This window comes from Parasteatoda tepidariorum, chromosome 5 (genome assembly GCF_043381705.1).
Source record: "Parasteatoda tepidariorum isolate YZ-2023 chromosome 5, CAS_Ptep_4.0, whole genome shotgun sequence".
NCBI lineage: Eukaryota > Metazoa > Arthropoda > Arachnida > Araneae > Theridiidae > Parasteatoda > Parasteatoda tepidariorum.
This window is the reverse complement of record NC_092208.1, coordinates 88,335,189-88,351,518: the sequence shown is the minus strand read 5'-3', so window position 1 is coordinate 88,351,518 and position 16,330 is coordinate 88,335,189. Positions and strand designations below refer to the sequence as shown.

At 30.3% G+C, this 16,330-nt stretch overlaps 2 protein-coding genes across 4 annotated transcripts in view; both read right to left on the bottom strand.

The window, feature by feature from the left end:
- LOC107445412 (ATPase family gene 2 protein homolog A) overlaps positions 1-2,472 on the bottom strand; it is a 30,621-nt gene extending 28,149 nt beyond the window's left edge. For 2 of the 3 annotated variants that reach the window (XM_071180754.1, XM_071180755.1), the window contains exons 1-2: positions 2,196-2,432; positions 919-1,096 (exon numbers count right to left, since the gene is read on the bottom strand). In XM_071180754.1, coding sequence (XP_071036855.1) covers positions 919-1,081 — 163 coding nt within the window. In that variant the 5' untranslated portion in view covers positions 1,082-1,096; positions 2,196-2,432. Of the gene's footprint in view, positions 1-918; positions 1,097-2,195 lie in introns of all 3 variants that reach the window. The other variant, XM_043039671.2, reaches the window with a different exon arrangement.
- Positions 2,473-7,275: 4,803 nt separating this feature from the next.
- LOC107445415 (nucleolar protein viriato) lies at positions 7,276-16,229 on the bottom strand. The gene is made up of 5 exons (XM_016059799.3): positions 16,000-16,229; positions 13,593-13,698; positions 10,733-10,781; positions 8,190-8,319; positions 7,276-7,491 (listed from the first exon to the last, which is right to left on the bottom strand). Exons 1-5 carry the CDS (start codon positions 16,062-16,064, stop codon positions 7,305-7,307), a joined length of 537 nt encoding a protein of 178 aa, XP_015915285.2. The 5' UTR covers positions 16,065-16,229; the 3' UTR covers positions 7,276-7,304.
- Between the last annotated feature and the right edge of the window lie 101 nt (positions 16,230-16,330).

The window sequence follows — 16,330 nt, the reverse complement described above, 5'->3', positions numbered from 1 at the left end:
AAGGACTTTAGAAGAAATCGATGGTGCTTCATTAGGAGTGGTTGAAACATTATCTTTCGAACAATGAGTCACTCACCAGATAAGCATCAACATTCTGAGATAATTGATTTATGAGGAAAAAACCAAAAAGCTTCAGAAATCACAGTTGAAGAAGGAGGATGTACAAAACATCAAAACTGATTTGATTGCCTGAGAAAACAGTGGAACTGAAAACAATTAATAGAAACAGTTCCTATGTTACAATCAGCAATTAAACAGGTTTTGATGTTTGGCACTCATAGTCTGCTTCAACAGCAATTTTTCATACGTTATTAAATATTATTATTTTATCTGGTAGGTTTTTTCAGTATATCCATGCTTAAATATTTACTTAAAACCTACAATGTGCATACGTTATTACCTTCCTTTTTGACAAGGATTCAGAAAACTTATTTTAAGAGTAGTTATTATGGAACACACTGTACTTTTATTTTGTATCTGTATATTTATTTATATTATTACTGCATATTTATTTTGGGTGATTCAGAATTAGAGGAACGAATATTTAAGCAAAATACAGCAATCAACTTTAAGCACAGCCAAAGGATGAATTTGATCACCAAATTATATAATTAAGTAAAAATAGGCATTTCTGGACTAATTTTAATATAATTTTTTACACTTTCATTTGGGTTGGGAGAAACTTATTTCTAGCTGGTTTTAATCAAAGTTTTTTCTACTGTGGTAGAAACGTGTAATCCTTGATTTGGATAAATAAAAAATACCTTTTATTTTGAATCACTCTGTCTTTACAATACAAAAAAAATATAATTTTTTCAAGAAAATTCAAGCTATACACTCACATGTCTCCAATTATGAAAGTTATATATAGTAAAAGAAATAAACATTAGAATAAGGGAAAAAGTAGGCATAACTTACATTCATCTTTATTTTCAGTATTATGGGAAAGTAAAACTTTAAATTCTTCAGGACTCTCGCTAAATGAAATATCTTGAGAATAAGAGGAATCACTTATGTTCATCTCTGATACATTTGAATGGTTAGAAACAGTAGTAAATTTCTTCGGCTTTTTTTTCCCCATGTTGGAAGAAATACCTGAAAGAAGTAAAATGACGAACTTTTTAGAGAGATTTCAATTAGAACTCATTGGTATGTTTAAAAAATCTTGACATGTTTTAGGGGAAAAAATATTTGAATCATAGGAAATAAGTACTTATATAGAAAATGAAGTAATGATTTGGGTATATCTTGTGTATCCTGATCTGCCATGCCAATTATAATTGTCAAGAAGTCAAACGAACTTTAAACTTGCACATTTTTTAAAAATAACCTGTAGAGGTTTGCCTGAGAAGCTAATTTACGATACAACTTTTAATGACTTACTCTCTGTTTTACAGATTTTCCTCTAGGCTGAAGTTGGTTGCAATAGTAATGCAAGATTTTATTTCTTTTACAATGTGAGACCTGAACTAATAAAAAAGTCAAGAATCCAGTTTTATTTTAATTTTATTTAAGAAAATTCCAAACAGTAGAGCAAATCATTAAAAGCCACTGGATTGGAAAAATGCACCCAGGTGTTGCTGTTCCATCGTGTAATTTTGAAGTAACTTGAACACAAATCATAATAGCTTTTAAATCATATGAATGCAATACTCGATAACTGACATAAAATCATGTAAAAATAAATCAATATGTATAGTTGTAAGTCACAGTTGCATAGGTAAGGAAAGGGAGAGAAAAGGATCTTTTTTTCTCGAAAATTCGAAAAAAAACTTCTGGGCAGCGGCTTGTAAAAAAAACTAAAAAGAACATCACAGAAAGGGACCACCCCGAAAGGTATAACTCGTGGCCACCCTCGCGCCAACATCTATATCTTTTTTTTAAAAAAATTTGAGGGTTAAAAGCTTATTTGACATCTTGCCAACTGTAGTTGGTGTAACAGATCACGATACGGAAATATCCCCGATACATTAATGATATCTATTATATTACTCCAAAAATTTAATCTCAACAGTAACTTGTGAAATATATAACTTTTAATACGAAATTCATTTAGTTACTAATATTTTTAATTTTCTTTGAAAGGTATCATTATTTACAAATTTAAAAAATAATAAGAAATATTTGACGGCGAAAACATTAATTGAATTGCTGACAAATGTTAGTTGGTTTACCAATATATTTATTAACTTATCATTGAGTAAATTAATTCGCTGGAAATCACACAAAAAATACTTTGTCTACCTTTCAGGGGAAAAAAGATTTGAATTTATTTAAAACAACATAATGACAACCCCAAATTATTTAGATAGTAAATAAAAATAAATAGAAAAAGAAAAGAAAGTGACTCGTATAGCGATCAAATTAAATGATAATACCAAGTTTAACTTATAGATGTTTAGATCAACGAGTACTGTTTGATATTAGAGAGCATGGGCCACTTTTGTTTGTATTAAACAGCATTTTTGTTCTTTCATTATAGATTCAAAACTTGCTTGTAGCTTGCAAGTTGGTTCCGTAGAAATATGTTGTTGTTGTTGTTAATTTACGTCGCACTAGAGCTGCACAATGGGCTATTGGCGACGGTCTGGGAAACATCCCGGAGGATGATCCGAAGACATGCCATCACAATTTTGATCCTCTACGGAGGGGATGGCACTGTAGCGTATCTACCACTACAATATTACAACTACAATTCACTAGTATATAAGACTTGTTAACTCGACTCTATGTCGGGGTACCTTTTCATAGATTAAGGCTGACATGGTCTGTAACTACTCTCCCCACATTGGTGACCTTCGAACGTGATTTGCTCACGCAAGTAACGCCCACTTCACAATCTCTTCACAGGTAACGCCTACTTCGATGAATAGTCCACATTGTACGGTTGACTTGCTATTTGTGAATGCATCATTCACCTCCTGCGCTGTTGCTTCTCAGTCTCGTCTCGAACATTCACACAACGTCTACACTCTCAACGCCTGCATACTCTCGACTGCTAATGGCAACACAGGAGCGACTTCGACTGTGATGTTAATACACCTCTCACATTCAGCACTCAAAAAATCCGGTGACTCTCTCCCGGTCTTTCACAAGTACATCAACTAGTGAGATCTGTTCATCGAANCAACAACAACAGCATATTGCATGCGAAATAATCGCATATGCGAATTTAGAAGTCAAACGAGAATCTGCTGAACGTCTACTTATAAACATTTTATTACTATTTTCTCTTATTTAGTTTATTTTATATTTGCAAGCAATTGATAAAAAGCATAACTTTACACAATTAAGGATTCATTCTGTTGTTGTTCATTTACGTCGCACTAGAGCTGCAGGATGATCGGAATACATGCCGATACAAATTTGATCCTCTGCAGAGGCAATGGCACCCCCGCTTCGGTAGCCCGACGACCGACATATGAAGTCGAGCACTTTACGGTAGAACAGTTTAACGAAGACCAATACCGCACACCCTCGGTCCCTACGCAAACTGATTCAAGTGATCATCTTTGAACATCTCTAGATAGTTACCTGTTTAAGACAACTTATCGAACGTGTAGAGGTAGTTCGGTAAATATATAAGACTTTGTACAAAAGAGCCCAGTGCCTTAAAAATGATTAAGGCAATTTAAAGAAGCAAAAGGACATTTTCCTATAGTGTGAAAAGAGATGGCTATTTTTTGAGGAGTCAGATAACTGTGGGTCAATTCTGTGGGAGGTATAGTCAGTGTAGGATGCATTTATTACTCCATCCAGGGTATCATAAAAGAGTGGCAATTATTTTAGTTTTCTAAAGACCTGTTTTATTTTTTTAAGCTGTGCTCTTCTTCTCTATACTAAATACGAAAGTATTTTAGTGTTAAATTTTTTGTAATAAATTAAAAGTTGTTATACATAGAAAGAAATTAAAACAAAACAGAAGTATTTTTCTCGGGGGGGGGGGTTAGTTTTCTATTTCAAATTGGAAAATAGCTAGTAAATTGGAGAAAAAGTAGTTTCTTTTCTGAAATTACCAATTCTATTTTACTTTATTGTTGCGAATATTAAACTTTCAGAAGGGTATTCAGAGCAATATCGTCCATCTCAATTAAATTTTGGAGCAAAATAAAGTTTTCGATTTGGAAAATAGCTTTGAAAACAAAAAAAAAGTTAAATATTAATCTTACTTGACTTAATTTTTGAGAATGTCTGAATTTCAGAAGGGAAGAAGTTTATTCTTCGCCCCATGACTTTAATTTAAGAGGACTATAAAATTTTCATTTTGGAAAATAGCTTCTAAGTTTTTTTTTTTTTTTTGGAAAAAATAACCAACTTTACTTGACTTTATTACTGCAAATGTCTAAATTTCAGAAGTTACAAAACACATTTTTGCCACCCTCCCCTTTCTCTTATGTCAGATGAAAATAAAGTTGTCTTCCCCCTCACTATTAAAGAGGAAAATAAAGTTTCCTATTTGCAAAATAAGTTGGAAGTTTTTAAACAAAATTTTTTTTTCTTTCGATAATTGATTTTGATTCTACTTGATTTTATTCTCTTAATGTCTAAATTTCAGAAGATGCGAAATAGATTTTTTACCCCCTCCCTTTTATTTCAGAGGAAAATAAAGTTTTCTATTTGGAAAATAGATTCGAATATGAAATTTTTCTTAATTACCAATTTTAATTTTTTTTGAGCATGTTGAAATTGCAGAAGGGAACAAACACTTTGTTCGCCCCCTCATTACTATCTCGGAAGAAAAATAGAGTGAAAATTGGAAATGTTTCTCTACTTTTATTTTGCTTTTCCAAATCTCAAAAAACACATTTAATCACCCATAATAAAAAATAAAGTTGTTTCCTACTTGGTGTATATCTTCAAAGTTGAGAAAGAATAGCTTTTTTTCTTCTGAAATTACCTATTTCTTAACTTCGTCTTGGCGAACGACTAAATATCAGAAGGGTCAAAGCACATTTTTTCGACCCCCTACTTAAATTTTAGAGGAATATAAAGTTTTCTATTTAAAAAATAGCTTCAAAATTGAATTTTTTTCTTTTCTTTTAAATTTCTGATTTTACTAGACTTTATTTCTGTGAGTGTCTAAATTTCAGGAGGGGGAAACATATTGTTTGCAAATTTTAGAGAGGCCCTCTGCCTTCCTCCGGGAGGCAAGCCACTGGGTCTGACAATAGGTAGTAGAGGAAATAACTAAGTAAGCCAGAATTGCAATATACTGAAAGTGCTAACAATCAACTACATGCAGCTGTGGCCTTTCCCCTTCTCTGTGAAATATGTTTGTTCTTTTATAAGAAAGGGAAATAATTCTCTGAAAAGGTCTTTTACCGTTTTTCATCCTTCCCTTTGTGTTAAAGTAGATACGCAATTACAAAAAAGAAAATTTTCAGCAATTCTATCTTAACACAATTTCTTTCCTATATGTATATATGCCTTGGACTGGAAACACCTCAAAGTTTATTCAGGCAATCAAACTGGCTTTGATATTTTTATTTTTTTTGCTAGCAATTAGTGGTTTTGTTTCATCTTCGCTTAAATATTAATATGTAACTCTTACATTGTATTTTTTAATATTTTACTTTTTTAACAATGGTTCTAAAAGTAAACATCAAAGGTGGCCATTAAGTAGTAAATGAAGAAATTAAGGGAGTATTGAATTATTGGGGTAGAAATATTTCTTCATATCCTTTCGGAATACTGACTTCATTTAAATTTTTACTTAATATACATATTTTTTTTAAACGATGTTACAAGCATAATTTTCTCAACAAAAGCGCATCCGAAAGTGATGTATTCATTTAATTAATTTTCGACTACCTTATCATATGTTTCTTTACAATCAAACTCATCTTTTAATAGTACTAATGTCATCTTCTTGTATTTTATAACTCTCGTACAATAATTAAAAAAACAAACTAAATTATTTAAACAACACTAAAATTACATTCACCATTTAAATTGTATAAAATTAACATCAATATATATATAGTATATATCTAATAACATATACATCTTTTATTATATGTATATATATTGTTATAAGATGTTTATATATGTGTCAGTGTGCTTGTCAGATTTTAATATTAGTCTTTTTTTTTTCCTTTTCAATTTTTTATACTAGTTTTGTGAAATTTCAATATTTTGCACATTTTTTTGAAAGTTTATTTACTAAATGTTATAATTCAAAATATAATTTTAAATGAAATGCCTCTTACCTTTATAATATATAAAAATTGAAATACACAATTTGAATTTAGTAAAAATATTATTACTTTACTGGGATTTAGAAGACATTTCACCTACTGCATCCACAACTCTGAAAATGTAGAGGAAAAAAAATGTTTTTTCTTGATGTAAAAAAAAGAAAGAGAGGGACTAACTTTTAGTGTCATTAGGTACACTTTTAAATTTTCTCTCGAAATCAATCATTTTTTGACTTACAGAAAGGGTCACAAAATATTAAGTCACGAGTTCCAAAAGTTGATAGTCTGCTTTTAAAAATAAAACAGAAAAAAAATCTAATAATTGAAAATTAGGGGTCAATTTGAAATAAATGATGTATAGGGAAACCTCCTGAACGCGACTACTCTACGTTCCATAGTAATAATGGTCGTTAATGGAGGTTAGTCGTTTTTAAAGGTTACCACAATCGACTTCAAAATGTTATCAAATGTACTTGATTTTTTGTTAACGATTTTAATTTTAGTCAGTGCCATTCTCTTGGTATAGAAATGCCACTTGTGTTGGCGTCATGAAAACCGGATCAAGGAATAAAATTTAGAGTCAATAAAAATGATCCCTATTGACATAATTATGTTTAAAATCGAAGTTACCAATTATGAATGATAGAACTATTTTAATTAAATAAGCAATCATTGATAGCATCGTCTTTAGTGCACCCTGACTGCAACAAGAGATTGTAGATCTCCAACAGAGATCGACAAGAAGAGCTTTATAAATAAGAGCTTCACACAAATATATCGATTACATTTTAATCTACTTATTTGTTTTAATATTTTTTCGTGTTTCCTTATTTGACCTGTTTTGCATTTGGTGTAAAGGTCTGCTAGGGCACTGGTAGAGGTTTTGATGGTCTCTTTTAAAGGTTTTCTTCAACACAAAGTGTATGGAAAAAATTTCCCAAAAGTGGGCGTATATACAGGAGGTCACTAATAGAGGTGGTCTTCCCTGGAGGTTTCACTGTATTAGGTTTACTTTATGAATTTAAGTACATAAATGAAAAGCAGGTGTTAGTAAATATTGAAAAAAAAAGAAGACAAATTAAGAAAGTACTTTTATTTTAAAACATATTATTTGCTGAGTTTCTTCTTATGTTTCTTTTTCATGTGCTTCAGATTCCTTTGGTACTGTTTTTTTTCTCTTTTAGCTTTCAGCTTATCACTTTTTTTTTGAAGTTTCTTCACTTCAAATTGAATATTGCTCTTTTGTAATACTTTTGCTCGTTTTGTTTTCATCTCTTTAATCATTTTTCGTAACCTTTAAAGAAACATAAAAAAGTAATTGTCATAAAAGATATTACAAAATACATAAAATGGGTATATATATATATATTTATGAATGAATGTAAAACGTATATATATTTGCATATACAGCTATATACAATACCCTACAGAAAAATCGCAAGTCTGACCTAATCTTTATGAAATCAAATAAATAAATCAATAAAAAAATTAAATAACTATATAGAAAAAATAAAAGAAACTTAAAAGAGGCATGAAAATTTTGAACAGATAAAGCATTACTGACTTTCCTGAACTCACAATGAAAATCATAATTAGCGAATGATCTCTAGGTTCAAAGATTGTGGTACAAATCTTAAAATACAGCAGTGTACTTAATGCCAACGTTATTGACTTTAAAACGACAGAAACAAAAGAGAGAGATTGACACGCTAGGCTAGTTTGCATTGCAATTTCAATGTAATGAAACACTTTCTTAAACAGATTTTCAAATCATTGAAAAGGGGACCAAAACATTAAAAAGAGGAGTAAAACAGACTTTGGAGAAGAAAAAAAAAAGTTAATTTGGTCATTAGGTGTTTTTTTCAACATATCCATAATTTAATTCAAAATAAATTCTTAACTAATAAATTTTGAAATTAAATAATATTACAAAATGTAGAAATAAATAAATTTTATTTTTTAATGATATAAAACAGTTGTACTAATATTTACTTCTCAATTTCTTCTTGAGTTTTGCCTGCAGCAAGAGGAAGAAAGGTCGAAGGAGAATTGTCTACTTCACTGATGGTCACTGTATGGTCAGGTAAATCATAGGTTACAGGTTCAACAAGATGTTCCACTTCTGCAAGAAACAAAGTGATAATTCAATATCTTCAAATGAAAGAAAATCAACATTCACTTCTTATTTAGGATATTAATTTTCAAACAAGCTAAAAAATGTGTAACATATTATTCCATTTATGGAAAATTTAATTATTCTCCCCCCCCTTTTTTTAATTATAATTCAATACTTTTAAAGAAATAAGCAAGATAACATTAAAAGCAAATAAAAAAAAATTAAAAATGACTACTATTTATTATTTTAAATTACTCAAATTCTATTCTCAAAATATTTTGCGGAATACAAAATTACCCTTAGTTTAAATTATGAAACAATTTCAAACTTCATATAGCTTTTTCTTTTATTAATAATAAAAATTAAGGAAAAGCTTTGAATTGATAGAAATTATTAGTTTCATTCTATCTTGTAGCTACTAAAAAATTTAGTGCTTTTCAAATCATCCACATTGTGATCTAACAGTTTTCGAATATTGATCATTTTAAAGATTAGTTTTGCAGTTAGGAAAACAAAAATTTCTTAAGATTATTAAAAAAGAGTATTTGAGAGTAACTGAGCACCATAAAAAGATATTTAATATTGAAGCCTATTATTTGGTCAGGACTTTCAATCATTTCGGTTATAAAAGTTCGATTATATGGCAAATAATACTTCTTCCAGTTTTAAGATAAGCATTACATATGAAAATGTATATGGGTACAAACACACATAAAGTATTAAGAAATGAAAGTGAATCCTAAACAGTGTTCATTGACTTGGTTACAGTTAATTATGAGTGTTAAAGTTAAATAAAGTTGTAAATAAATCTAATGATAAGTTACATATCATTTGAATTTAGTAAATTCAACTTTTTCCTCTCTGGAGCACCTAATTTATGGCAGCTAATGAGAGGCCAGGGCTAAATACAACTTACAACATGCCATAAGCAATTATAAATTAACTTACAAAGAGTTTTTGACAATAATTAAACACACAGCTATTTTATACTTTTGTCCATTGACTCCATTTATTTCTGACTTAAAAACCCTTGGACATGTTTTTCGCCTATACGATTATAAGGCTATGTCTAACAAATTTGGAAAACAATAAGCTAAATTTACGGTCACACTAACTACCAAATTGGTGCAAATTATTTGAAAATGGAGAAATATTTACATCAGTACATTAGAAGAATAGAGTAAAGAGAGAATCAAGAAATAAAAACATTAAATTCAGAAGTCTGGTTTTGGTTAAAGATGGCAATCTTCCCATGCATGGTTGGATAATTATAAGAACAGTAAATGCACTTTTAAGTAAAAATAACAATGCATGCGTTGTTAAGGTTCAAAAAAAAAAAAAAAAAATTCTTACGAAAGATTTGTTACCGTGGAAAGTCGTGTATCCGGACTCGGTGGGACTTCCGGAAGTCCGGATAATAGATTTTTCCGTATAATAGACCCCAAGGTAAACAAAGCTTATAACGACCTAATAAATTATCTGAATATAAGAAGCAAAAAATAAATGAACATTATTTTTCGGGCAATAATGTTTCAGTGTTAGAATGATATCTAATCAATCGAAAACAGAATATTAGAAAAAAAATAATTATTGCTTAAAATATAGAAAAAAAATTTTGACAGTTATGAAAATATTAATTGTTCTGGCCCCCATTTTGAACTAGAAATATTTAAGCAAGAAGGGGAAATTCCAGTCATTCATTAAGGGGGGTAGATGAAGGAGAAAAATTCATTTCCTCCTTATTTGTCATTCAAGTTGAGGGCGGGGAAGTGACAAATTTCTATTTTCTCTCCCATCATTGGCTATCAATCAAGCATAAAGGAGTGGCATGCTGATTGGGTTCTCTTTATTTTTTGTGTGACTGAAAGTGACTCCCTCTCCACATTAACCTTTGCTGTGTTTACCCTTTTTCACAGTATTTCTCCTTTCCCTAACACTCTTATAAAAAGGTTCCAGGAAATGCATCTTTTACTAGCCAGTTGCATAGGAAAGAAGGGGAGGAGGGAGGGAATCAGTTGTGCTCTCTTGAAAACAAATCTCCCTCCGTTCCTGCATTCCAGAGGAGGAGTGTCACTAATGGTCAGTGGACAGTCTTGGTAGATCTTCTCTTCCCCTGTCTGTTGATTTATGGGTTCAATGCATAAATCACTAGAAGTTAGAAAAGGAAAAAACATGTCAAAAAACCTTTTTTTTTTAAATTATTTTTTCTAAAGAGAGGGGAAGATGAAGAGATGTTTGTTTATTTTGATTGTTAAAAAGTGTCTGGGAAATCGACTCTTCCGGAAAAGGGACGTCCAGATATGGGACGTTAAACTGTATAAAAATAGCAGTAATGATGTTGGAAGAAGATTAGCTTATAACAAACTTTGTAATTGTTACTTAAGTTTTAAAAAATGGATAGCTTCAAAAATAGTTTTACCTGGGACAGTTCTTTGTGTCTTAATTGCTTCTTCAAATGCTTCCTTTTGCTACACAAAGAATAAAAATAAGTAATTCAGTTAATATGTTAGCATGGTAAAAAATACAAATAGGAGCAACTGAATAAACAATCCTTTTCCCCCCAATAGAATAAAAGCTAAATGAGAAATATTTGCTCTGTAGCAGTGGCAATATTGCCAAAAACTAGTTTACTTATTTATTAGAAAGAAAAAACAAAGTCTAACCTATATGGGTTTTTTCCAAAACCAGATGAAATTGAGTTAATATTAAATAAATGAAACAGATATCTAAATTGAAAGTGACATTCTTAAATCATGAGGATACATTAGACAGTGAAATCATAAGTTTTTCACATCAAGAAAGAGATATCAATGCCCCTTGATGCCCAATTTTTTTTCTTTTAAAACATGATGCTTAGGCAACATTTTGTTTTGTTTAAAAAATTAGCAAAATAAAACAATATTAAATCTATTTAAACTTAAAAAAATAAATAAATTACACACCAATAAATTTTTTTCTTATTATTGATATAATTGCTACAATATACAGAGCTCATTATAGGCAGGGTAAACAGGGCGCAGCACCCTGCTGCTCTTTTAGTCAAAAGAATCCACCTTGTTGCCCCCCCTGAAGTAAATTAGTGCCCTGATATAATAGACTCCATAACCTTTTTGCCCTTTCTTTCCTCAACCTTTCTTTGTTTTTTCCCCAAACTCTACCATGGATTTCTTAAACTTTTGCTACTTTCAACTTTTTTTATTTAGTTTGTCATTGCTGTCAATACATAGGAATACATTTATATGGGAAAGGAAAAATAACCATCACACCCCTTGTTGAACTTGTCATTGAAAGTTTGCAGTTACTTTCACTACCGTTAAATCATAATTATTAATCATTTTAATTATTAAATCATAAGTACAGAAACTTAAAAACATACATTTATTATTTTATTAATATATGCATGCATTTTAAATAAATTACTAAGCTACTAAATAAATTACTACCCATTAACTCAATATATATGTTAATTTATTAATAAAAATTAGTAATTAATATGATTACTTTGCTACTTTTAGTAAAGTAAAAAAAAAAATTCTTTTACTAATTGACAATGTTTTTTAATACTAGAACGTGTAAAACCCATAGAAGGAAATTATTGCCTTTTTAGAATAATAATGCCCTATTTTTAAATTTTTGCACCCTGCCCTTTTTTTGTGCCTAGAATGAGCTCTGCATATTGGCTACATTAGAGCAATGTGGCGAACAGTAAAAGGTTTAGGCCATGTTGCCTTTTTGGAAGGATGGCTGTTGATGTGGTGGTATATGTGAACTTGAATTAGGATAGAATTTGGTTTCGCACTGACTACAGATGAATTTTTTTCTCTTAGTTTTAGAATTACAACATCTTTTAGTTCCCATGCTATTACCGTTAATGTAGGATCCAGCCAATACACATTCCTACTAAAATTTGCTGTTCTTTACATTGCTGTAATGAAATATGACACTTTTATTTGTTATTGTTGTTGGCTGCTGAAAAGTTACAACATTTTTTATTATATATATAAAATCCTTAATCTTGTATAGAATTCAAATATTATGATTGCTGGTTCATGTCCCCATGTTTAACTTACTCTGTCTGTCTCTCCCTATATACATTATATAGTGTATTCATTTAGAAATAATTATATTGATAAACAGAAATTACTAAATAAATATCAAGATATAATCAAAGAAATGAAAATATAATTAAAAACTTTACTTAAGAAAACTAGTTAAAACTTTATTGGTTACTAGCCTCAAATGTAATTAAATATCTTATNTTATTTATTTATTAGAAAGAAAAAAAAATCAACCTATATGGGTTTTTTCCAAAACCAGATGAAACTGAGTTAACATTAAATAAATGGAATAGATATCTAAATTGAAAGTGGCATTCTTAAATCATGAGGATTACATTAGACAGTGAAATCATAAGTTTTTCACATCAAGAAAGAGATATCAATTGATGGCCAATTTTTTTCCCTTACAAACAGGATGCTTAGCCAACATTTTGTTTTGTTTAAAAAATAAGCAAAATAAAGCAATATTAAATCTATTTAAACTTAAAAAAATAAATAAATTACACACCAATAATTTTTTTTCTTATTATTGATATAATTGCTACAATATATATATTGGTTACATTATAGCAATGTGGCGAAGAGTAAAAGGTTTAGTAGGCCATGTTGCTTTTTTCGAAGGATGGCTGTTGATGTGGTGGTATATGTGAACTTGGATTAGGATAGAATTTGGTTTCGCACTGACTACAGATGAATTTTTTTCTTAGTTTTAGAATTATAACATCTTTTAGTTCCCATGTTATTACCGTTAATGTAGGATCCAGCCAATACACATTCCTACTAAAATTTCCTGTTCTTTACATTGCTGTAATGAAATATGACACTTTTTTTTTGTTATTGTTGTTGGCTGCTGATGAGTTACAACATTTTTAATTATATATATAAAATCCTTAATCTTGTATAGAATTGAAATATTATGATTGCTGGTCCATGTCCCCATGTTTAACTTACTCTGTCTGTCTCTCCCTATATACATTATATAATGTATTAATTATTTAGCAATAATTTAATTGATAAACAGAAATTACTAAATAAATATCAAGATATAATCAAAGAAATGAAAATATAATTAAAAACTTAAGAAAACTAGTTAAAACTTTATTGGTTACTAGCCTCAAATGTAATTAAATATCTTATTTTAATGAGAATAAAATTTCATAAAAATTATAAGTAAACTATTTGTCAAAACAAATCAGTGAGACATAAAGTTGAACCACTTACATTATGTTTTATTTTTTTCATTTCTTCTTTTAACTTCTTATCAAGATTTAGTTTAGCTTTTACTTTACGAGCCAAATTTCTTTTTCGAGATCCAGTGAGAAATTCTCTGAAATTAAAAATGATAACATTTTAATTGAAATATTCGGTAAAAGATATATTTTTTTTTGTAAAAAAAAAAAAAAATAGACATTATTATTAATTTAAAGTTACCTGTTGGGCACGTGCGAACCTAAGTTACAGAGACAAGCAATATTACCTGTGACACACTGCCATAGTAGGCACCATTCACAGATCACATAACACGCAGAGAAGCACATCCATGCCCTAAGTGGGATTCAAACTTGCAATTATTGGCTTCGTAGTCAGGCATGCTGACCACTAGGTCACCTGGCCATTTAAACACAATAAATATAACAATATGCTAAAAGGTGAGCTCTGATGGCTCAGGGGATAAGAGCATTCACCTTATCAATGAGGTGAACTAGGTTCGAATCCCAGCGACGGCTGGTCGATACCAATGATGGATCATGGGTTAGAGTCCCCTTGCCGTAAGGCTAACCATGGGAGGTTCTCCCGGTCTTCCTCTCCATGTTACATAAATGTGGGTTAGTTTGATCAAAAAATTTTCCACAAAGGCAAATTTCTCCCAATACTTGATCCAAGAGTTTCCTTATCAGCTGGATTGGGTTAAAAATTGCAAGGCTACGAAGTTGAACATTAGTAGTCGTAAACACAAAAAAATGGGTCGGCTGATCAACAACAGTTATAAAATAAAATAAAACATGTCTTATATATGCCAATATGTTAATGTGAATAATGCTTCATAACTCAGATAATATTGTAACATATAAAGAACATAATTTACGCTTGCAAATAGAACAGATTTATTTACAAACGACTAGAATAAAAAGAATATAGTAACTTCCATTTCCGCATGAACTTATATATAGTGCAATAAGGAAACAAAAATCATGTAAGAGCTAATGTAAGGAACTTCTAGAACATTCCAGAAAAATAAATAAAATCTTAAAATTACTTATATACGCATTTAAATGCTTCTGAAGTCTTGGTAAAAATTGGGAGAACTTGGAGGATGGAATTGGACCTACGACTTGCCATGTGCATGCCTTTAGTCACTTAAGATGAGAATAACTCTTTTAAATTGACAAAGTGAAAATATTCTTTTTAAAAATGAATTATCAGCATGTGCTATTAAATGTTTTTATGTTGAAATTATTTTATTTTATAACCGTCGTTGAACAGTCGACCCAATTTCATGGGTTTACGACTACTTACGTTCAACTCCGTAGCCTTGAAATTTTGAACCAATCCAGAAGACAAGGAAACTCCTGGATCAGTACCCCCAGAGGTATTGATTTGTTGTGGGAACATGGAGGACTTTGAGACTCTTGGATATGGGCCCAGCGCCCTACCGACCAGGCTATCCCGGCCCATGTTGAAATTATTGGAAAGATTTCTGCATCGTGATCTAGAGCAGAATAATTACCAAGTTTTAATTTCCAGTCAATTAAATAAAACATCACAAAGGGGAGCCAACTTGAAGGGTGAGTAACTCATAGTTACCCTAAAGCAAACCACTACATATTTATTTTCTTTTTAAATTTCTAAGTTTCAAGCCAATTTAGTACCTTGGTGGTTGTAGTTGGTGCAAAAGATCTCAATAGGGAAATATTTCTAAATTATGCAATAATGCTATTAGTTACCTAATAATAACAACTTTTCCGTATCATGATCTGTCATGCCAACTACAATCACCAAGGTGCCAAATAGATATTAAACTTGCATTTAAAAAAAAACACGCATATTCTTGCCCGGAGGTGGCTGCGAGTTATATCTTTTGAGTTGGTCCCTTCGTGTAAATTTCTTTTGAGCACTACCCGGAAATAGTCAAGACTTGGCGATTATTCTGTCACAGATCATAATACGGATATCTCCCTATAATAGCAGTCTCATAACTAAAAAAATTATTTTTTATAGAAACAAATAATTCAACTTAGAAACAAAATTATTTTAAAGGTACTTTTAAAGTAAAAAGTGCTACAGAAAGTAAATAAATGGCCAGCAATAAATTTACTTTAGTGACCAGATAAGTTTCACAGACTTGCCCTTTACCAGTTAGAGCCAAAATTTGAAAAAAATTTTTTGGCACAGTTACAGAAGTTTTAAAGTGGTTATTTTCCACTGGGTCATCCATGCTTTGAATTAGTAAGTCAGGAAACACGTTGTCTTTCCAACTACATAGCAGTGTTTAAATATCTTATTGTAAAACAGAACTTTATGTAGAATAACAAATTTCTTTTCAAAGTTATTATCAGTGGTTAATAAATGATTTGATAATTAAATAATTGTTGGAATAGACAGGGTATAATCTGAATTATTAACTTACGCTCGTTCAATTTCATCAAATATTAGATGAACTTTTTTTCTTTTCTCTCCTTTATTTTTCTTCATAATAATAAAGCTAAAGATAGTTTACGTACAATTGAAGTAGGTACCCACAAATTCAGATATATTTTTAGTCGCACAAGTACGATCTTCTTGAGTTTGTTTACATTTATAAGAAAAATTTCCGGCGGTTTATTTCTGCTGGTCTGTGCACGTCGAGTGCACATAATCGTCGAGAGAAAAGTAGAATCTGATTGGTAAGTTTTTCATGTGAGAATACATGTCACCAATCAGATTCTGAGAATCAGAGGTTTGTAAATTGCTGATCAAAA

Bases quoted from the DNA above. Each gene is read 5' to 3' on its own strand.
- LOC107445415 (XM_016059799.3), bottom strand. From the start codon at position 16,064: ATGAAGAAAAATAAAGGAGAGAAAAGAAAAAAAGTTCATCTAATATTT. The intron at 13,699-15,999 runs GTAAGTTAATAA...TTTTAATTTCAG, and splicing joins TTTGATGAAATTGAACGAGC to AGAATTTCTCACTGGATCTC. The intron at 10,782-13,592 runs GTAAGTGGTTCA...TTCTTTGTGTAG, and splicing joins TGAAAAAAATAAAACATAAT to CAAAAGGAAGCATTTGAAGA.